Source organism: Saccopteryx leptura, chromosome 2 (genome assembly GCF_036850995.1).
Source record: "Saccopteryx leptura isolate mSacLep1 chromosome 2, mSacLep1_pri_phased_curated, whole genome shotgun sequence".
Classification (NCBI taxonomy): domain Eukaryota; kingdom Metazoa; phylum Chordata; class Mammalia; order Chiroptera; family Emballonuridae; genus Saccopteryx; species Saccopteryx leptura.
In genome coordinates, this window is record NC_089504.1 from 230,727,396 (window position 1) to 230,750,775 (window position 23,380).

The 23,380-nt window shown below is 48.7% G+C and overlaps 1 protein-coding gene and 1 non-coding gene across 4 annotated transcripts in view; both read right to left on the bottom strand.

The window, feature by feature from the left end:
• The window catches only part of LIMK2 (LIM domain kinase 2), a 64,342-nt gene that overhangs the window by 11,652 nt on the left and 29,310 nt on the right, over positions 1-23,380 (bottom strand). For 2 of the 3 annotated variants that reach the window (XR_010749344.1, XM_066370486.1), the window contains exons 3-9: positions 7,677-7,812; positions 6,898-7,007; positions 6,111-6,299; positions 4,390-4,495; positions 3,837-4,033; positions 1,422-1,608; positions 495-581 (exon numbers count right to left, since the gene is read on the bottom strand). Coding sequence is in view for 2 of the 3 variants with exons in the window: in XM_066370486.1 (XP_066226583.1) it covers positions 495-581; positions 1,422-1,608; positions 3,837-4,033; positions 4,390-4,495; positions 6,111-6,299; positions 6,898-7,007; positions 7,677-7,812 (1,012 nt within the window). In the remaining variant the exon portion in view is untranslated. Of the gene's footprint in view, positions 1-494; positions 582-1,421; positions 1,609-3,836; positions 4,034-4,389; positions 4,496-6,110; positions 6,300-6,897; positions 7,008-7,676; positions 7,813-20,650; positions 21,069-23,380 lie in introns of those variants that run through there. The other variant, XM_066370487.1, reaches the window with a different exon arrangement.
• TRNAV-GAC (transfer RNA valine (anticodon GAC)) lies at positions 17,629-17,705 on the bottom strand. The gene has a single exon. It is a non-coding gene; the product is annotated as a tRNA-Val (tRNA).

The window sequence follows — 23,380 nt, forward strand, 5'->3', positions numbered from 1 at the left end:
GAATTGCGTGGTAGTGGGGGAGGAAAGTCGGCGTGGGGGGGTTTGGAGCAGAAGGGTCCAAGAGTGAAACAGGCCTGGAGGGAAGCACCTGGACAACAGGTGTACCTAGCTGAATTAATGGAGCAACTGTGGAAATGCTCAAGAGGTGTCAGTTCTCTGGGTGACCCCACTCTAGGCTCCCTTAGCAGGGTGTTCAGGTGGTCATTATAGCATCTAGCTATACTAAACTGGTTTGTTCTCATGTCCATCACCCCATTATCTGAACCACACCTCATCGTTGTTGAATCCCTTGTACCCAGCTTGTGCTGTCTTTAGTACATATTCATTGAACGAATAATGCTGTCACTGAGAGGGGCAGTTCCTCTAGTGCTCTTTTCTGCTCAGTCTTTCAGAAAATGATTCCAAAATAAGCCTGCTCTTGAAACCATTATTTAGTAAGGCCTTTCCTCTTCCAACAGTAAGGCCAAACTCCTATCTCCACCCCACCTTCTTACCTCAGTCAGAAAAGTCTTCTGTGTTTCCTCATCACACCGAATTAACTCCTTCATGACCATCACTTTGCCTGTGGCTTTGTGTGTCACCTACAAGGAAGGAGATTGTTATGGGTGCAGAGATCACGGGAAGTTCTAGGAAACTGTGTGAAAATCTGTGCAACTGGCAATCCCCTCCCCTGAAAGACACTGAGCCAGATCAGATGGACAGAGTTCATGTGTAGAAGACACAGCACAGGGCAATAGGGGACTCAGAGAGGAGCACACCCCCTTCCCTGGAGAGCTGGGCATGCACAGAGGAGAGGCAAGAATCCAGAAAAGGGAAGTGTGGAATAAGGCAGGAAGGGACTGTCAAGCCAAGCAGGGGCTCTGCTCATCTGAGTCCCCTTGGGAAAACGGAAGTCTTGGGGCAGGAAGGTCAATGCCATAGACATGCGCTAGGGTGCTGGGTGGGTTGGGGGTGAGCTCCAGCCCCAATGCTCTAAAAGCTGAGACACATGGCTTACCTGACCCCCCCTCCCAGCTTTCAGTAGAGAAGGAGGAGGAAGAGGAAAGAAAGAGAGAGAGGTTAGTCCCTAAAACTGTCTATCAGGGAGGCAGGAGCCACTCCCCCATGTGTTCCCTATAGCATGGCACTGAGGCCTCTGGGACCTTAAAAATACCCACTGACTAGAGGTGGGAGGGCCATGGGCACAGCTCATCCCAACCCAGGTCTCTAGGTTCACCAAGCTCACTGCAATAGCAACACTGCCCTTGGTGGCCTGGGAAGGCTGGGGTGGCAGGGGTGCACATCTCACACCATCACCTGCAGCCAGGAAGGAGACCTGGTGTCCTGGAGGGTGTAGGGTAATACCATATGATAAGACTCCCCAAAAGAAAGTGAGAGAGGGGTGGGGGCAGAGGAGCAGAACAGCTGCTGCCTGTGCCTACCTTGATGGCCTGCCCAAAGAAGCCCTTTCCCAGGACCTCTCCATGAATCAGGTCACACGGCCGGAAGATCTGCTGGGAGTAGCTGCTAGAACAGCGAAGGGATTCTGAACGGCTGATGTCACGGCTAAAGAGCAGGGGTTCCTTTGGGGAGCTGGGGCCAGGGGACTTGGAAATGCTGTTACTGCGCCTGTGGATGAGGAAAGATGGTAGCAGGGATAGGGTAGTCCTCACAGACCTGCCAGGAAACCCTGTGGGCAGGAACCTCAGGGGTATCCTGACCATTCCAGTGTCTGCAGTTCAGAAGCTATGATAGCTGGGGGAGACTCAGACAGATGTGCCATTTGCGAGCTGCGCCACTGCCCGGTCAGGCTCAGTAGTTTATTTAAGCATAGTAAAAACACAGGCAGCCTGACCAAGCAGTGGTGCAGAGGATACAACGTTGAACTGGGACACAGAGGACGTAGGATCAAAACCCTGAGGTTGCAGGCTTGAGCGCGGGCTCACCAGCTTGAGTGCAGGGTCACTGGTTTGAGCATGGGATCATAGACATGACCCCATGGTCGCTGACTTGAGCCCAAAGATCACTGCCTTGAAGCCCAAGGTCGCTGGCTTGAGCAAGGGGTCACTCACTCTGTTGTAGCCCCCCGGTCAAGACACATATGAGAAAGCAATCAATGAACAACTAAGGAGCCACAACGAAGAATTGATGCTTCTCATCTCTCTCCTTTCCTGTCTGTCTGTCCCTATCTGTCCTTCTCTCTGTATCTCTGACACACACAGCATTCAAAGTGAGAACCCTGAGTACTTTTCACCTGGAATGACTGACATGCTACTGGACTACATACAGTGTTCAATACAGGACAACACTGTAGATGGTAATCTACCTTCCATGTCTGCTTGATTCAAAGAACTAACTGGGTTACAGTGAGACCCTACTGCCATCCAAAATATGACCAAATGGGCCTTGGCCAGTGGCTCAGTGGATAGAACATTGTCCCAGACTGCCATGGTCACTGGCTTGAGCCCCAGTCAAGGCATGTATGAGAAGCAATCAATGAGTGTACAACTAAATGGAGTAACAAGCTGATGCTTCTCTCTCTCTCCCTTTCTTTCTCTCAAATCAACAGGGGGAAAAATGACCAAATGGGATTTTGGATAGTTTGTACATCTTTGTATCTGTCTGTATTTCCTAAATTTTAAAATAAGCATTTATAATTTTTATAGCAATAGAGCAAGTATGTTTACATTTTTAAAAGCAGTCAGTAACTGTAATGTTTGATGACTACTACTTTGACTTCCTGAAGAAGGGACAAAATGGCTGAAGTCTTTAGCACTGAAGATGGACCGCAGCTCTACAACCCTCTCTCCAGGCATACTCCTGTTTCACTTGGGTGACCCAGAAAGGACTGCCTGTAGCTTCCCAGGCCTTGCTCTGCCTCCCGCCAAGTGTGCCCACAGAGCATACAAGGTGAGATTCCTCCTCTCTTGCATGACAGCCCTCCCGATATCTGAGCAGCTCTCTGGCCTCCTCCACCCAAATCTTCCCTCTTCCAGGCCACGTGTTCCCAGGCCTTCTCTGCCCTCTGGCACTGTGCTTCTACCAGCTCGCTCATGTTGACTGAAGCCGAGAGGGCAGCCAAGAGTGATAGGAGCCACCTGTGGGGAGGGCCCTATTACCAATAGATGCCAGCCAAGAGGGCCCCGACTGATTTAGTCTGTTTGGTCAGGAGGGCAGACAAAGAACTTGATTCCCAGTAATACTAACAACACCTCGCATTTACTGAGTGCTGACCCTATGCCGGAACTGTGCTACTTTGCATCCTTTCCCACATTGAATACTTATATCACTGGTGAGACAGCCACCTTTATCTTACAATTCCACAGATTCAGAAAGAGGCTAGAAAAAAGTAAGTGATTTCTGAAGGGAGGGAGCTCAGCTTGAAGGTGCCGTATGGGTGTGCCTGCCTACAGAGCCAGTGCTCTTGGCAAGTAGGGAGACTGGTTGTTGGTCCCTCAAATCTAAAACTTGCCTTCATCTCATTTTATAGTTTTCAATGTCCTTATTTATACTTATTAATCCTATTTGTGCCCCTACTCCAGTCTCCAAACTCCAGGCTTTCCCACAGGCCATGTTGCCTTTCAGGGTCCAGAATCACTGCCCCCTGTCTAGCTCAGGAGTTCAGTGGACAATCTGATTCTATGGTTTCTAAGGAAACCTAGACCACAGCTGGGTCAGATCACACACAGGTCCTGGCTATGAACTGTGATCTCCATGGGGGAAAGCTGGGTCAGCACAATTCTAGCCTGTCCCTGGCCAGCTTGTTTCCTTCCTAACTTGCTGGTCTCCGAAAGCCAGCTCTGCTTCACCTGAGGGACAGGCACAGGACAACATAGAACCAGGGTGAAAGGCAGCACCTTAGAGAACGTCTCCTCAGTGTGCCTTCCAGATTCTCCTTGGTGTCCAGGGTACTGAGAGTGTGAGAGTGTCCAGCATTCTGCATGTGGGGAGAGAGCCGTACATCTGGTCGCAGCTGGTCCAGGCGCTGGGAGACGGGGTCATGTTCAATCAAGAGCTGAAGTGTCTGGCTCGTCTGGCTAATTGCATCCTCTACCTGTGGCCAAGAGTAGTGTAAGGCTGGCTTCCACAGAGTGTCTTGTCCCAGATCACCCACCATCAGCCCAGATGATCCAAGCACAGTATGGCCAATGCTCAACTTGGTTAATGGTGGCCTCCAGATGCCAGTAGCCCCACACTGCCCTCTGCCTGGCATCCTTCAGCTTCCCCATTTGTCAAGCCATCCCTACAGCTCTGGGAACATGTCAGGCTGACAGGAGGTCGCCAGTGATCACAGGTTCAATGGCAAGACAAAGAGACTATAAGCAGGGAAAGGTAAAGACCATAGTTTGATCTCACAGAGGGTTTGCTTCATGTCCCACCCCCATAAGACAGACTAGACACACACTCTACCTCCTCCACTCGGAGTGTGCGGACGGGGGTCCCATTGATCTCTAGGATGCGGTCCCCAGGGTGGATGGCATTGCGGTTGTTAGGACTGATGTGCATCCGGTTGACCCTGGGCCAGACAAGAGTTGAGACAGGTTAAAGGCATCCTAGAAACATGCCTGACCAATTTTACTTGTGCAGAGAAGGCTCATAAGGCCCCAGGCCTCTGCTGGCTCCCAAGGCCCAGGCAACTCAGAGAGAAAGGGCACTCATTCAATGGCCTAAGTCAGAAATGTGAATGTCATCCTCCCCATCAGAGTTCCTTTACTGCTCTCAACCATCACCATCTTGGACAATCCTGCTTTGTCTCCATTACCACAGTTACCAACATCTGTCACCTGAATCTTGCAACAGCCTCTAACTGGTCTCTACATTTCTAGGCTTGCTCCTCTCCTGCCCAACTTTCACACCAGTGATCATTCTAAAAATGTTAACCTGATTGCATCACTTTGTTGCTTTAATCCCTCAATAGACCTGCTGAGTCTTCATAATCCAGGCCCTCCATGACTTAACAGCCCCCTCTCTGTTTACTATCAACTACCTGATCTACACCAGACACAACCACAGGCTGCTACCTTGGCTCTGAACATAATATTCTCCCCTCTTCATCTGATGAGGCCTTAGAGCAAACTTCACCTCTTCCTGACTTTTCCAACCCTAGTAATTCTCACATACTGCAAGCACCCAGTGCCTTACACACAGAAGATGCAGTCACGATTTACAGGGTTGGCAGCCACAGGTGCCTCATTATTGCTACTGAGATGGACACAGACTCTTTCCCCATCTGCTGTCTGGCCTGGACCAAGGATGGAGTCTTAACCTCTTTCTCCTCTCTCTGTTCATTCACTCTACCAACAAAACAATAATCAACAAATACCTACTATATGCCAGGCATTGTTCCAGGCCCTGGGCGTCCAGTACTGAACAAGACTAAGGTGAGTTTCAGAAGGAACTCATGAAGAGGACAAATGATAAACAAACTAATACACATAATCAAGCCAGATAATTTCAAAGAGCAAACATGATCTGAAACTTAACACGTGAAAGATGAGTGGTTCCAGCATTAAGTATCTGGTGGGAAGCAGCCTAGGCAGAGAGAACAGTAAGTGCCAAGGCCCAGGTGTGGTTACAGCATAGTGAGTGAGCGCCAGGAGAAAGATAAAAGATGAAGATGAAGGGAGATTGGAATAAGACTTTGGAGTTCTGAGCCATTTGAGGTCCATCTATGGACTCTGCTCAAGAACCCTTGCTCCAGGTTTCTCTAAATACTTACTCTTTTTTTTTTTTTTTTTCATTTTTCTGAAGTTGGAAACAGGGAGAGACAGTCAGACAGACTCCCGCATGCGCCCGACCGGGATCCACCCGGCACGCCCACCATGGGGCGATGCTCTGCCCACCAGGGGGCGATGCTCTGCCCATCCTGGGCGTCGCCATGTTGCGACCAGAGCCACTCTAGCGCCTGAGGCAGAGGCCACAGAGCCATCCCCAGCGCCCGGGCCATCTTTGCTCCAATGGAGCCTTGGCTGCGGGAGGGGAAGAGAGAGACAGAGAGGAAAGCGCGGCAGAGGGGTGGAGAAGCAAATGGGCGCTTCTCCTGTGTGCCCTGGCCAGGAATCGAACCCGGGTCCTCCGCACGCTAGGCCGACGCTCTACCGCTGAGCCAACCGGCCAGGGCCAATACTTACTCTTTTACTTGCACAGAGGTTGCATAGTTGGAGCAGGCACTCTCCACAGACACGGAGAAGCCCCGCCTGCCTTCAGTGGTGGCTGGCATGGAGATGTGTGTGACGGAGTAGGGCAGCTGGTCCTGAACAGACTCTGTGGAGAGCCTCTCAAACATGGGTGCCAGCACCACCTCGTTGTGGCACTTCCCACTGGGGAGAGGAGTATAAAGTGGGTTAAGATCCTGGAGCCCCACCTGGAAGTCCCCAGCAGCCACTGCATCACGTGGCTTCAAGCAAGTACCCACAGTCCCTCTATTACCGTCCTTGCAATTTTCCCAGCTGGCCACTCAGAATGAGAAGCCTGGATTCTCTGGGGAGGGCTAGGCCTGGCAGCAAGATGGCCTGGGTTCTCTTTGTTTTGCCTTTGACTCAGTGAGAATCCAGCCCCCTTCCTCTCTCTGGGCCTCAACTTGACTTCTTTTGTCAACCAAGATAGTTGGACTGAGTGAGCTCTAAGGGGCTTTTGCCTTCAATGATCTGGGATCCTTCTCTGAGAGCACCTTCCCAGCCATTCTCTCCCTCTGGGAGGATTGCAGGGCAGAATGTTATTCTTGCAGTAGGTAGGGGCAGAGGTCAGAGGTCAGAGGGATGTTAATTGTCTTACTTACAGATTACAGAGCTGATAGAGCACTGCTGTGAAAGGAATCCAGTGCTCTGATACCCCAGTAGTCTTTCTGCCCAACTCATGCTGCCCCTGTCACTCTTTCAGCCACTCTTCTAGGGGAAGTAGACAGGGCCACCATCTTACCAATAGAGGGTGGCGTGCTGCACCAAGGCATATGCGTCCCCATCCTCGATGATCACCTTGCAACTCATGCAGGCAAAGCACTCCGGGTGGTACTTGAACTCTCCAGCCACCTGTGAGCAGGTGTGGAGAAAGGTGGACAGATGGAGAAAGTAAGTCGTCATTGTTGATAGAGTGAGGGTAGGGGTGGGTGCAGGACTTCTGATCAAGGATTTACAGATCCTGGCAAAAATGTATGTTTGTACTTCTTGCCCTAGAGCTTTCAGAGGAAGTGTCAGGTTGGTGCCTCCCTTTGACTTTGGAGATTATAAAAAACTGTTTTGGTCTCAGCCATGAGAACAAGTCCCCAAAAGTAATCATCTCTGTTAGAAAGGCTCAGTTTCTCCAACACAGAGTTGGCAAATATGTGACTAGGCTTAAAACCCTTTGCCTAAAGCAGGTAGGGTAGTCTATTTTCTCAGCTAGTCTATTCCAGAGTCTCCTTTCTGATTTCCTGGACACAGCTTAGGTGTATTTTCCTCTTAACTTGTAATACTCTCCTTTAAAGCCTTCATCCCATTGTATTGTGTCTTCTCCCTGCCTTCTTACCCACCCAAGCCAACATTGGACTATTAAGTCTTGGAGGGAAGGATCTTACCTGGCACCTACTAGGTGCTTAACAAACATCTGTTAAGTAATTAAATAAAGGGAGAGGTGTTGGCTGATGGAAAGACCTGAAGATGAACGACCGGGGGAATTGGAGACACTATCAACAGGAGGCAGAAAGAAAGGGACTCACTCACCATGACAGGCCCTGTCATCAGCAGAGAGCACCCATGGCAGAATTCCCCAAACTTCCTCCAGTAGTCCTTGTGGCAGTACAGCTTCCCATCCTTCTCATAATACCAGTTGGTGAGGGACTCCTGGCATTCTGAACACCTGAAAGGCAAGATAAGAAAAAAAACTCTCTTGGATCCTTAGAATCCAGGATCTTACCTGGCACCTACTTGTTTCTTGGGTCCAGTGTTTTACTTGTTTAGGTCTTGAAACTCTTTGAGAATCTGATAAAAAACCAAGAAGCCTCTCCCAGAAAAATGCACATACAAGGAAAATGTGCACCTGACTAGGTGGTGGTGCAGTGGTTAGAGCAGGGCCCCCCAAACTACGGCCCGCGGGCCACATGCGGCCCCCTGAGGCCATTTATCTGGCCCCCACCGCACTTCCGGAAGGGGCACCTCTTTCATTGGTGGTCAGTGAGAGAAGCACATTGACCATCTCATTAGCCAAAAGCAGGCCTGTAGTTCCCATTGAAATACTGGTCAGTTTGTTGATTTAAATTTACTTGTTCTTTATTTTAAATATTGTATTTGTTCCCGTTTTGTTTTTTTACTTTAAAATAAGATATGTGCAGTGTGCATAGGGATTTGTTCATAGCTTTTTTTATAGTCTGGCCCTCCAATGGTCTGAGGGACAGTGAACTGGCCCCCTTTGTAAAAAGTTTGGGGACCCCTGGGTTAGAGTGTTGAACTGGGATGCAAAGGACCCAGGTTTGAGGCCCCGAGGTCATCGGCTTGAGCACAGGCTCACCAGCTTGACCCCATGGTTTCTGGCCAAGGACGCTGGCTTGAGCAAGGGGTCACTTGCTCTGCTGTAGCCCCCCAGTCAAGGCACATATGAGAAAGCAATCAATGAATAACTAAGGAGCTGCAACGATAAACTGATGTTTCTTATCTCTTTCCCTTCCTATCTGTCTGACCTCCCTGTCACTCTCACAAAAAAAAAAGAAAAAGAAAAAAAGAAAAAAGAAAAGAAAATGTGCATATAATTTATGTATAGGGTATGTGTATGTGTCAAGGATTGAAGCCTAATCATGGCCCCAGTTAAGAACCTTTGGTCTAGACAGGTATCTTGATGAATCAAAGAAGTGCAGTCGCCTCCACTTTTCAAAATGTACCCTTCACCAACAGCATTACTGATATTGCATTCTTTTCCCCAAAATATTAAGCATAAAAAAACAATCAGTCAAATTCAGAATGTGGATTATTTGACGAGTCATTTGGTCTTGATTCTTCCAAAATATTCGTACTATGGGTGGTGGGGAGTAAACACAGAGATTTAAAAAGCCTAGAAACATAGCAACTAAATGAAGTACCTAAACCTTGGATTTGATTTGGGACTGAAAAGAAAACAGCGATGAGTGACATTTTTGGAACTGAGGAAATTAGAATTTAGACTATATATTAGATTATATTGTGAAATTACTATCAATTTTCTTAGATGTAAAAATAATATTTTGGTTACACAGAATTCTTAGAAGCATATTAAAGTTAACAGAAAATCAAGGTACCTGCAACTTACTTTTAAAAAGTTCAGCAAAAATAGAGTGTTAGTGTGTGTGTATGTGTACAAAGTAGTTTAAAGTTAAATGATGAATCTAGATGAAGGGTACATGGGTATTCCTTGAACTATTCTTTCAACTTTTATATATATATGAAAACTTTTTAAATAAAATACTGGCAGGAAAAAAGCCAAAACTCCATTAGCCCTGTGCACAATGTATCAGACCCATAGCTCCTTTCTTCTCCAGTCACCTGGTTGTGAAGCTCCACCTCAATCAGGTCAGGTGTGTGTTCTCAGGCCAAATCTGCAGACAAGCTACTCCTCATTTCTGAGCCTCCTATCTAAGAGCTTGCTGGCCTGCTGAGCCCATGCTATCTCTTTCTTTTTAGTTAAGAGACTCAGCCCTGGAGTCTCTTAGGGGCTGCTCAGTTGGTTAGAGCATCATCCCAATACAACAAGGTTGCAGGTTTTATCTCTGGTCAGGGCACATACAAGTACCAACCAATGAATGCATAAATAAGTGGAACAACAAATTAATGTTTCTGTCTCTCTCTCCCTTCCTCTGTAAAATCAACAAATAATTTTTGAGAGAGAGAGAGAAAGAGAGAGAGAGAGTGTGTGTGTGTGTGTGTGAGAGAGAGAGAGAGAAGAGAGAGAAGAGAGAGAGGAACAGAAAGGGACAGAGATGAGAAGCATTAATTCTTTTTTTTTTTTCCTGTATTTTTCTGAAGCCGGAAACGGGGAGAGACAGACAGACTCCCGCATGCGCCCCACCAGGATCCACCCAGCACGCCCACCAGGGGGCGACGCTCTGCCCACCAGGGGGCGATGCTCTGCCCCTCCGGGGCGTCGCTCTGTTGCGACCAGAGCCACTCTAGCGCCTGGGGCAGAGGCCGAGGAGCCATTCCCAGTGCCAGGGCCATCTTTGCTCCAGTGGAGCCTCGGCTGCGAGAGGGGAAGAGAGAGACAGAGAGGAAGGAGAGGGGGAGGGGTGGAGAAGCAGATGGGCGCTTCTCCTGTGTGCCCTGGCTGGGAATCAAACCTGGGACTTCTGCAGGCCAGGCCGATGCTCTACCACTGAGCCAACCGGCCAGGGCCGAGAAGCATTAATTCTTCATTGCAGCACCTTAGTTGTTTGTTGATTGCTTTCTCATGTGTGCCTTGATGGGGGTGGGAGGCTTCAGCAGGGTGAGTGACCCCTTGCTCAAGCCAGCAACCATGGGGTCATGTCTTGATCCCACGCTCAAGCCAGTGACCCTGCACTCAAGCCCGATGAGCCTGCACTCAAGTCAGCGATTTTAGGTTTCAAACCTGGGTCCTGTGCATCCCAGTTCAATGCTCTAGCCACTGTGCCACCACCTGATCAGGCAATAAATAAATTTTTTTTTAAAAAAAAGACAGCCTCAGCCTGACCTGTGGTGGCGCAGTGGATAAAGCGTCGACCTGGAATGCTGAGGTCGCTGGTTCAAAACCCTGGGCTTGCCTGGTCAAGGCACATATGGGAGTTGATGCTTCCAACTCCTCCCCCCTTCTCTCTCTCTGTCTCTCCTCTCTCTCCCTGTCTCCTCCCTAAAAATGAATAAAATAAATAAATAAATAAAGCCCTGGCTGGTTGGCTCAGTGGTAGAGCGTCGGCCTGGCGCACAGGAGTCCTGGGTTCGATTTCCAGCCAGGGCACACAGGAGAAGCGCCCATCTGCTTCTCCACCCCTCCCCCTCTCCTTCCTCTCTGTCTCTCTCTTCCCCTCCCACAGCAAAGGCTCCATTGGAGCAAAGTTGGCCCAGGCGTTGAGGATGGCTCTGTGGCCTCTGCCTCAGGTGTTAGAATGGCTCTGGTTGCAACAGAGCGATGCCCCAGATGGGCAGAGCATCGCCCCCTGGTGGGCATGCTGGTGGATCCCGGTTGGGCTCATAAGGGAGTCTGTCTGACTGCTTCCCCGTTTCCAACTTCAGAAAAATACAAAAAAAAAAAAAAAAAAAAAAAAAAAAAGAGAGCCTCTCTACTCTTGTCAAAGCCGCACACCACCCACACTGCTGGTCACATCTTTGCTTCTGAGAGGCGCTGCCTTTTGGTTTGAATCTTGATCCTCCACTTATATTTACGTCATCTTGGGCAAATTATTTTATTTCTGTGATCTAGTTTCTTCATCTGTAAAATGGACTACTGTGAAAGTGAAATCATATTTTTTTATTTATTAAAGGAAGACACAGGCACAAAGTAGTACTTTATTTATTTATTTTTACAGAGACAGAAAGAGAGAGTCAGAGAGAGAGATAAATAGGGACAGACAGACAGGAATGAAGAGAGATGAGAAGCATCGATCATCAGTTTTTCGTTGTGACACCTTAGTTGTTCATTGATTGCTTTCTCATATGTGCCTTGACCATGGGCTTTCAGCAGACCAAGTAACCCCTTGCTCAAGCCAGAGACCTTGGGTCCAAGCTGGTGAGCTTTGCTCAAATCAGATGAGCCCATGCTCAAGCTGGAGACCTCGGGGTCTCGAACCTAGGTCCTCTGCATCCCAGTCTGAGGCTCTATCCACTATGCCACCACCTGGTCAGACTGAAATCATATTTATTCAAGTATACATAGTACATACAAAAGACCTAGTTCAGTAGGAACTCAGTGTTAACTATGAAAAATGTAATGGTAGGTCACATTACTGGCCACTTCCTGCCACTAGCTGGATAGCTTTAGACAACCCTCAGTAGCTTTTCCTCACTGACAAAATGATACCAATAGCATCCAACTACAAAAAGCCACTGTGAAAACTAAGTATGGTAATGTTTAAGGAAAGCCTTTTGCAAACAGTGATAGGCAAGGCAAGTGTATTATTATAGTAATTTGCTTGGGACTGCAGATATAAAAGATAAATACACCCTACCTTCCAAGAACTTATATGGTTGGAAAAGAAAATGTCTAAACAAAACTTAATTTTAACAATGCAAGGTGAGAGTACACAATGAGTGCTACTACTTTTAGGCACTGCAGAAGGTAGAGGAGGGAGATAGCAATGACTTGAAACAGCTGTAGAAAGCAAGGAAAGGGAGAAAGCTGTAGTTCTAGGGAGAGCTAGAGGAGTAGGATCCTGAGAATCCCTCTCTATGGAGTGTCCAGTTCTCCCAGGTACTCAACAAACACTGATAGCGTCTGCTATCAGCCACCCCCATTCTGTAGCACTTCCTACTTGTCAGGGTCTTGACAGCTTAGAATGACATCAAGAGTATGAATATGAAGTGCCTAGAATGGTGCACTAAAAACCATGCATTATAGGAGATCAAGGGAAAGACCCTTTTTTGGGCTTGCAGCTCAAACTCCTCTCTGTAAAAGGCATGCTGGATGAGCTCTGAATTGGAAGGAGATCTGGGTTCAAGTTCTTATGAGCTACATGCTCTTGGATAAGCCCCTTTCTCTCTCTGGGTTCAGTTTCCTTACCTGTAAAATGAGGGGATTAAGACTATACCACCGATTCCCTCAATTCTGTGCATATCTATGTTTTCTCCTGGATGACACAAGGTTTAAACCTCAGCACTGCCACTTAACACCTAACTCATCTTGGGCCAGCTGTTTCACTTATTTGTGAAATGGCAACATCACCACCTACTTTCGGGGTAAAATTAAATGAGGTTCTGAATGACCGTGAGGTGCCTAGTAGAGGGCCAGCACTAGAAGCAGAGGCTTCCTTCTCACCTCCTACCTTCTGATTTAAAATTGCTGGGTATCTGTCACCCTTCCCCTTCCCTTCCCCTTTCTTCCTTTCTCTCTCTCTTTCTTTCTTTAGCAAAAGAGAGACAGACAGACAGACAGAGAAAGACAGAAAGGGAGAGAGATAAGAAACATCAATTCTTTGTTGCAGCACCTTAACTGTTCATTGATTGTTTTCTCCTATGTGCCTTGACCGAGGGATGGGGGGCAGCAGAACGAGTGACCCCTTGCTCGAGCCAGCGACCTTGGACTCAAGGCAGTGACCATGGACTTCAAGCCAGTGACCATGGGTCATGTCTATGATCCTACACTCAAGCTGGTGACCCTGCACTTAAGCTGGTGGGCCCATGCTCAAGCCAGATGAGCCCCTGCTCAAGCCGGTGACCTTGGGATTTTGAAGCTGGGTCCTCAGCATCCCAGGCTGATGCTCTATCCACTGAGCCACCACCTGATCAGGCCTGTCTTTCTTCTTTACTAAACTGTGAGCTTTGAGAAGATGGGAACAGTGTCCCATTTAATCTTGGTTGACTCAGCACCTAATAAAGGGCCTCGGAGAGTAAGCCCTTAGCAAATGCTTTTAAATTGAAAATGGTGGGAGTAGCAAGAACCAGCAGTCTAGGAAGGAACACAAGAGTTTCGTGGCTCATGGTCACCAGGTCCTGATCTTCTCTTGGCTTTTCAGTGGAGAAAAGCTGGTACAAACATATTTGTACCCAACCGCATGCCTGGGTCCTGTTACGCCCTTACAATGGTATGTGCGCTGTAGGGCATGGGAGCACCAGAACACGTCCTTCTTTCCATTGCCAATATCCTGCTTTTGTTTGCTGCAAGTGCTCTGGTCAGGCCCAGGAGAGGGAGCAGGGAGAGAAACGAGTGTGGGCATGCAGGAGAGAGACATGCCGCCTGCTGGGAAGAACACCTGGCTGGAGAATGACATCACCAATGCACACATCTGTGTCAAGCAATGCCTTTGAAAGGCACAACCAGCAACAGGGCCGAAGTTGGTCGCCACAGGTGTCTCTGACTAACAGGAAAGTGAACAGCTGATAGGAGAGCTGTGGGTCCCTAAGCTGTTTAGCTACAGAACATAACTGCTTCTTAGGCCACTGGAGAAGTTGCCATTGTATACTTACAGTCCTAGCTTAGATTATTAACAACAGCTACTGTTACCTGTTACTTGAATGTCAACTATACTGCTCACAAAAATTAGGGGATATTTTATAGCTTCGTATTCATTTTGAAATATCCCCTAATTTCTGTGAGCAGTATATATTTCAGGCACTCTATGAGGTACCTTACTTACATACTTATTTCTAACCCTCACTGCACCCTGCAAGTTGATAGGATTTTCTGTTTTACAAGTCAGCAGACCGAAAAGCAGTCAAGTCACTTCTGCAGGTTGCTTAATACTTTCACGATGGGCCTGACCAGGCGGGGGCGCAGTGGATAGAGCCTCGGACTGGGATGCAGAGGACCCAGGTTCAAGACCCCAAGGTCGCCAGCTTGAGCGCGGGCTCATCTGGTTTGAGCAAAGCTCACCAGCTTGGACCCAAGGTCGCTGGCTCGAGCAAAGGGTTTACTTGGTCTGCTGAAGGCCCGCGGTCAAGGCACATATGAGAAAACAATCAATGAACAACTAAGGTGTCGCAATGAAAAACTAATGATTGATGCTTCTCATCTCTCTCCGTTCCTGTCTGTCTGTCCCTATCTATCCTTCTCTCTGACTCTCTCTCTGTCTCTGTAAAAACAAACAAACAAACAAAAACTTTCACGATGAAACTAGAACCTGAACCTATGTGTGGCTGTGTAGCCATTTCCACCACATTGCTTCACTGGAGTAAGGCAGTACATCTACTAAGCTGGGCCTCAGGATTTGCATCTATGAAAATAAGGAGGCCAGAGCCCTGAGAACTCAAGTCCCTTTAGTGCTAACATTTTGTGAAGCTTTCTCCTTAAGTCCAAGTACTAAGTATTAAATGGCAAGATTTGCCTGACCAGGCAGTGATGCAGTGGATAGAATGTTGGCGTGGGACACAGAAGAAGCAGGTTCAAAATCCCATGACCACCAGCTTGAGCGCAGGCTCACTAGCTTGAGTGCAGGGTCACCAGCTTGAGTGTGGGATCATAGCTATGACCCCACGATCGCTGGCTTGAATCCAAAGGTCGCTGGCTTGAGCAAGGGGTCACTGGCTCTGCTGGAGCCCCCTCAGTCAAGGCACATATGAGAAAATAATCAATGAACAACTAAAGTGCCACAACAAAGAATTGATGCTTCTCATCTCTCTCCCTTCCTGTCTGTCTGTCTGTCCCTGTGTATCCCTCTCCCTCCTTCCCTCTCCTTCTCTCTCTCTCCTTGCTAGATAAATAAATAAATAGCAAGATTCTCCTCCTTCACTTAGTCTATAGCATTCTGTTCTCCAGCATTCTTTGCCCTTTTAAGAAAAGAATCCAAAACACACTCTGGAAATGTAATAAGGTGCCACTCAAAACAAACAAACAAACAAACAAACAAACAAAAAAACCCCCACCTTTCCTGACCGGCTGGTGGTGTGGTGGATAGAGCATTGGACTGGGACACAGAGGACCCAGGTTTGAAACCCCAAGGTCACCGGCTTGAGCGCGGCGCAGGGTTGCCTGCTTGAGCATGGAATCATAGACATGACCCCATGGTTGTTGGCTTGAGCCCAAACGTTGCTGGCTTGAAGGCTAAGGTCACTGGCTGAGCAAGGGGTCACTGGATCTGCTGGAGCCAGCCCCCACCCCAGTCAAGGCACATATGAGAAAGCAATCAATGAACAACTAAGGTGCTGCAACGAAAAACTAATGATTGATGCTTCTCATCTCTCTCCGTTCCTGTCTGTCTCCATCTCTGTCTTCGTCACAAAGAAATAAAAAAACCCCACCTCAGCCTGACCTGTGGTGGCGCAGTGGATAAAGCATCGACCTGGAAATGCTGAGGTTGCCAGTTCGAAATCCTGGGCTTGCCTGGTCAAGGCACATATGGGAGTTGATGCTTCCAGCTCCTCCCCACCTTCTCTCTGTCTCTCTCTCCTCTCTCTCTCCCTTTCTATCTCTCTCTCTCCCTTTCTCTCTCCTCTCTAAAATGAATAAAAAAAAAAATTAAAAAAAAAACACCCCACCTCAGATTCTCAGAGACCCTAGCCACACTGTATTCCCAAAGCCAAGGTGTTTTTTAAATTTTTTCTCCAGCTTTCAATTTTTGAAAGTACAAGTCAAAATCTGCCCTGGCTGCAGGCCCCAGAGCATCAAGCTAGGATGTGGTGGTACCCTGAACCCAGGGCGAAGGCACCACACTCTTCTGAGCAGCCAGAGTGAACAGAGCTGAAACCCTCCAGCCAGGGGAGATCATTGAGAGGCCCAAAGGCAATGAGTGAGATCTCCGAAACTCCTCTTCCAAAGCACTACACAGGGCCTGAGTGGCCATCAAGTAAACCAAACCCTAGCAAGTCAGTTCAGATCCACACTGACAGGTCTTTTGAGTCAGAGGGAACACACAGGCTTTAAAAAAAAGTTAATCAGTTCAGATTCTCACACACAACTCTTTCAAGACCCAGGTCCATGTTCCTTCTTTGCCGTCTACTACTGTGTCACCTAAAGCCACTTACTTCATGTTTCAGCCTCAGTTTCCTCATTTGTACACTAGTAATGATAAAATCTCATGGGGTTATGAGAATTACATTATGTACAAAGGCCTAACACGATGCCTGGCTCACAGCAGGTGCCCAGTGAGTCATTTCTCTCCTCCCCTCTTCAATTTGAGAACACTAAGGGAGAAAGGAGACAGACAGACTCCGGTTTCTCCCATGCTCAAGCAATATGGATCTGCTTCTTGGCCCAGAACCAGATTTTTCAGAGTAGAGAAGATCTTAAAATAAATTATTTATATCATCAATTAGAAAAAGCAATAGATTCTAATCAGTTCCTATCAACTAGGAAATAGTTACTGTGCATCTTGAATGTGCAAGACCAAACAGGCAAGGTACTATGCTGGGAGATGCCAAGTGAAATAAGATAGACCTGGTCCTCAGTCACATGCAAATTTTTCAGACCAAATATTTACAGGTAAAATCTCAATCTTATGTGGTAATGGAACCCAACAGTCATTATTACTGGATTCACACTCAAGAACAAGCCCTCCCATGTTCTGGTAAAGGCCTGGCTGATGCTTAGCCTGAGAGTGTCAAGACTGGGGATGGAATGCCAACTCGACCACAGGGCCCAGAGGGGCAGATATAACAGGCTCAAGTCTCTGCTTCATCAGAGCCCTGGCTTCTACAACCAAAGATCTCATTATTACTCCTTCTTCCCACAGACCCTGTAGATTGAAATAGGCTGTCAATTACGCTGTGGTAATTATGCCATATAGTTATCCTATTTTTATTTATTTGTATTTTTCTGAAGCTGGAAACAGGGAGAGACAGTCAGACAGACTCTCGCATGCGCCTGACCTGGATCCACCCGGCACGCCCACCAGGGGCAACGCTCTGCCCACCAGGGGGCAATGCTCTGCCCTTCAGGGGCGTTGCTCTGCCGCAACCAGAGCCACTCTAGCGCCTGGGGCAGAGGCCAAGGAGCCATCCCCAGCGCCTGGGCCATCTTTGCTCCAATGGAGCCTTGGCTGCGGGAGGGGAAGAGAGAGACAGAGAGGAAGGGGGGGGGGTGGAGAAGCAAATGGGCGCTTCTCTTATGTGCCCTGGCCGGGAATTGAACCCGGGTCCCCCCGCACGTCAGGCCGACGCTCTACCGCTGAGCCAACCGGCCAGGGCCTATCCTATTTTTAAACAATGAACCAAACACATAACAAGCCTCTGGTCAACAAGAAGTGTTACCAGAGTGCATTGATTCAGTTCCATCCAAAAGCTGAGAAGCCTGTTGTTTCAAGTAATTTGTGCAGTTAAGGCTAGAGCCTCCATTATTTGGAAAAAATGGAAAGAGCTTGTGTGGCTCCTTGGAGACACATGAGTTGCAGGGTTGGGAACCATTTACCTGACCCAAGTCCTTCATTTTTCAGATGAGAAAAAGAATCCCAGAGGATGTAAGGCAGCTGCCAAAAGTTACTGCTAAACTGGGCAGGGCTAAGAATAATTTTTCCTTTAAACATGGGTTGCTTTAGAATACAAAGTTGCATTTGTTTTCTTCAAAACACAATGTGTAAACCAAACCATTTAATCGATGTTGGACATTAAGGAAATTCTATTTTAAAAAATTCTCTAAAGATGTCAGACAAGAAGCATTTTTCTCAGTCTGTTGAGATCTTGCTTTCAAGTATACCCTCAGTTTGGCTCAAATGATCTCTAATAAACTCATAAAAATTAAAACAAAACAAAAAACAGACGTCAGGCAAAAGTCACTCCTTAATTCACCTCTTTTGTAAATTCCAATCTGAAGTGTATTCTTATTGGGAGAATACCTGTAATTGCATCTCACCCCTGACATGAGTGGCACTGGCAGAGGAAGACAATGCACTCTACTGAGTGTAGCCTGCCAGGGTGCAGAAATTACATTCTTCTTTATTCCCTGTTCTCTCTTCCCTCCCTTGAGGCTGTCACGCCTGATCCTGTCCCCATGGAATCTGGTTTCGTCATTCCTTGCAACCACAGCCTCACAAGCCCTGTGACTTTGTATTCCCCCAGAGGCCTGGGGTCAAGGACATAATTTGTTCCACAGAATCTGGGCAAGAGTCACGTTCAGGAGCTTAGGAAGTCCAGCCCCTATGCGGTGAAGAGGAGAAAACTGAGGCCTAGGGGGGGAAAGGCACCTGGTCAGAAATCAGGCCTTGAAGACATCAAGGATGAAGGAAGGGGATGACAGTAGAAACAGCTTTCTGACCAGGCAGTGGCAGTGGTGACTGATTAGATTAATGCCTGGGAGAGCAGGTCTGGGTGGTCCCTCTGTGGGGCACAGAGCTGGCCATCACTTCCAAAGTGGCTTCAGGAATGTGGCCTCCCATTTGGGGGAGGAGAGAGGGTCTCTAGTGAGTCAGTCAATGTCCCCCCCCCCACCACCCCCCCACCCCCCGCCTTCCAGCTGGGCAAACAGAGCTTAGGGAGATGAGGGTTGTCAGGTTCCCCAGAGGGGCTGCAGCAGAACAAGACAAAGGACATGAAGACCAGGGCAGCATTTGTAGCCTGGTCTCCAAAGGTCCAGGTTGAGAGTTCACTATCTGCTCTAACTGCTGAGATTTTTGGTCCTGCCCCTAGAGATTAAAAAGGGCCCAGCATTTCTGGCTCCTAAGAGAACAACCGCTCCCCCTTTTCCAGGATTAAAAAGGACTAATGAGGTCTTGCCTTAAACTGGTGGCTACTTCAAACACTTGGCACCTTGATTCCACATGGTAAAACCTGCCTCCTAAACTCAAAATCAATTCCTATCAGGTCTTCAGAAAAGATTCTCTGCCATCTCTTTGATATACCAGGCAAACTCTGGGGGCTCTTTTTCTGCTCTCAGAAAGATGAACATAACTCAGCAAGACAGAAAGGCTGGCCAGAGAGACTCCACAAATTAACCTTGAGGAAATTTATTGCCTCATCTGAAAAATGGGAATACATAATGTCTTTAGGCCGTTGAGAGATCAACTGATAAATTGCCTAGCAAAGTGCCTAGCGAGATGTCTGGTAGAGTCAGCATTGAGGACCAGGTCCCTTTCCCTTCCTCCTAATCCAGAGGCTTCCCACCACTTTACCAGGGTCCAGTAATTCCATGAAACCACGTGGTGTGCTGCTTTTCCGCCCAGTGCCTGGCCACCTGACTAGTATCCCAGTAGCAAGGTCTAGACTTGGGGCTGGGTTGGGAAGCCAGAAGGGAGAAGTCACCAGGACTATTGGTGAGGGGGAGGCAGCCTTTGGAACAACAGGCTGCTCCCAAAGAATGAAAACAAGCCCCACCCAGCTAGGAATGACTCCATTCAGGAGGGACCCTGAGGGCCACTAACCCCCTGGGGAGTTTCTGTTGGAGCTGAGGTGAGGCACAGAGCAAAGAAAGACAGGTCTGAGGTGGTGAGAAAGTTTCTACACCTCCCTCTGAGAATCTTTACAGAAAGAGGGCCTGAGAGGTACTCAGGCCAGAGGAGCTGGCATGCATGGGGGCTGGCCCTGCAGTTTGGGAACATTCCAAAGCCAATTGCCCCAGTCTTGGAAGAACTTGTCTAGGCCTTACTCTAGCAACTGTACTCACCTGGGAGCTCAGAAGCCCTTAAAGGCCATAGGCAAATGTGCTAACATTAAGAATGCCTACTGTATACCAGGCTGCCCACACCCAGATCCTGTCAGCTTCCATGCTGTTTGGCAAACCTGTCCATCCTGCTTGTTGGGACAAATTCTTGGGCAGGCAGCACAGCCTGCAGGTAAGATAAGTGAGAGCTGGAAGAACACCACCCTTTTCATGCTCTTCCCCCGGAAGCAGTAACACCAAGAGCAGGCAGGTCAGCAGCATCTTTTGGAGGCTCTTTCAGGTGTGCCCGCGAAGGAAGGAGAGCCAGAGTTCTCCAGGGGCTTCTGGGAGGATCCCTCACCTCACCCTTTCGAGAACATGGTGGGGAGCCTGCAGCAGGCCGGTTCTGCTTGGGAACAGATTCCACAAACTTCTGCCTGACAGAACTGATGGTCAGAGCACAAGCGAAATCTGAGAAGCAGATTCAGGGAGGGCTCTGCCCTCCCCTCAGGGCCGGGGGCAAAAAGAGGAGATGAGAAGGGGCACTCAGAGCCCAACTCACCTAAAGGGGTCTCTGGAGGTGAAGTAAGCCGAAATAGACAAGTAACTCCCCATCTTCTTCCTACACCAGATAAACAAGTTCAGCTGCAAACCCGTCTGGGAGTGCCTCAGGCTGGCTGCAGACGGCCACCATGACAGGCCCGGGGCTCCTGGCACCTTTGGCTGCAGGCCGGCTGCCCAGCGCTCACCTCTCCCTCCGGAGCAGCTGAAGAGGCATGAGGACACCAGGCCACTTGGCCCCCAACAGATTCCCAAAGGGGCTCATGGCTGGAACGGCTCCTCTCCAGTTCTCAAAAGCTCAGGCGGCCCCTCAGGACTCCGGGAGAACTACCTCTCTGCGGAGACTACACACACACAGGCATTCCTGGGCAGGGGCCGGTGACTAGCTAAGAAAGAAGCGTTGCTGTCAAGTTAGCCGTCCCCTCAGCCCCACCCCTGATGAGGGAGGGAGGGAGGAAGAGGAGGGGCTCCTCGCGGAACCGAGGTGTGTGGTTGGAGCAGCTATTAGGAAACAGACCTTGCAGGCAAGGGGTGGAGCTGGGCTGGAGAGAGGCTGTAGGCAGGCGCCGCCGGAGACAATAACCAGGGCTGGCTGAGCGTCCATCCCTGAGCTCTGGGAAGTACAGGGCAGGAGAGAAAGTGAATACATCTGCCCCTAAACTTCCCCAGCCTGAGAAGCCGCCCAAATGATGGTAACTCTATTCGGAGGTGAAGAAAAAGCCCAGGATACCAGCTCTAGGCCAAGCCACACCCCCAGAAGGGGGGTGTCTCTCCCTCTGGGCTCTGGTCAGGCATGAACTTGGTCCTGGCGCTAGGTTCCCCATTCATTCATCCTTTTCTTCTGCCTGGCCTGGAGACAACTCCAAGAGCTGGCCAATGGAGCCTGCCACTCCTCTTCTGGGAAGATCTGTACTGAGGATGAAGAAATACGGACCAGAGTGTTAACTGACACTTGGTACTCCTTGTGGCAAGCACTGTATAAGCACTCTCATTTCTCTAAGATGGGAATTACCTCTACTTTATAAACAGAGAAAGTGAGGTACAGAGAGATTAGGTAACTTACCTAAGGCCAAAAATCAAGTCAGTGGTAGGACTGGGATTTAAATGTAGGCTCATGTGACTCCAGAGCCAGAGCCTACAGCCCCTAAGTTTCATTCTGCCTATTCAAAGGAAAACATCTCCCTCAAAGCCCTTCTGCAAGCAGAAGAAAGCACAGGAACTAGAGCCCAAGTCATCTGTTTCCTCTCTTTCATTCATTTGTTCATTCCCAGAATGCCATCCATTGACCTTAGTGGGCAATGGTGCTTCTCTCACTATGTCCATAGTAACCAGGCTTCTCAAATTGAAAATATGGGGTATGATGGAGGATGAGGCCCCGGTGCCTGCAGGGATGATGGGCCTTGGGATCTGGAGCGGAGGCCTGCCTGAAGAGCCCCAGCTACAAGGATGCTCAAACCAGAGCCCACCATTGGAAAAGTCTCTTATCCCTCTGCTTACAGGACTATTGAGATTTAAAAGCAAGGCTGCTGGAGAAGACTGGAGCACTTCCAGACCTCACTGTTGAACTTGTGGGAGTGAAACTAGCTCTTTCCTACCAGGCACAGACTCCTTTCCACTGAAGTCACTCTTTCACCGTGACAAAAATCTGTGGCAAACATGGTGACCAGATTACAAGGGAGCATTTTCCCATTCCTCCAATGATTGGGCACAGGAATAACAATGTGTGTGATAAAATAGTGTGTGTACCCTGTTATAAGCTACCAATTATTAAGCACTTAATATGTTCCAGTTCCTATGTTATGTTCTCTGTATCTCCTTGGTGTTTTGGGATGATGCTCTGACCAGCTGAGCTAACTGGCCAGGGCTCTCTGCATCTATTTTTTTTTTGTTTGTTTGTTTTGTATTTTTCTGAAGCTGGAAGCGGGGAGGCAGTCAGACAGACTCCCGCATGCGCCCGACCGGGATCCACCCGGCACGCCCACCAGGGGGCGATGCTCTGCCCATCGGGGCGTTGCTCTGTCGCGACCAGAGCCACTCTAGCGCCCGGGCCATCTTTTGCTCCAATGGAGCCTCGGCTGCCGGAGGGGAAGAGAGAGACAGAGAGGAAGGAGAAGGGGAGGGGTGGAGAAGCAGATGGGCGCCTCTCCTGTGTGCCCTGGCAGGAAATCGAACCCAGGACTTCCGCATGCCAGGCCGACGCTCTCCCACTGAGCCAACAGGCCAGGGCTTATTTTTAATAACATTTTTATTGTGGTAAATATATATACTGTTAAATCTGACATTATAACCATTTTTAAATGTACAATTTAGTGGCATCAGTTACATTCACAATATTGTGCAACCATCACCACTATTTCCAAACTTTTTACCTCACAGTAACCATTTATGTTTTAAAACGCACCTGGTCCTTTGACCTTCCTGGGGCAACTCCTCTACTCCACCCCAGTCCAATCCCTTGTCTGTCACAGTTCTCTTAGTCGAACTCTAATTCATGTAGGTAACCCCTAATGGGTTTCCAGGACTCGGGGCCAGAGGCTTCAGGGCCCACAGTCTGCCCAAGTCTGGCCCGTGTTGGTCCTGCAGTGCCCTTGGGTTCGCCTTGGGTTCCAAGGTTGAGCTCTATGGTTGCAGACAGAGGGCTGTGTCCAAGGGGTGGGAAGGTGGGTGGCTGGCATAGCTAGAGGGTTAGAGGCCTGAATAGGGCACAGTCCCAAGAGGGTAAAAATTTTAA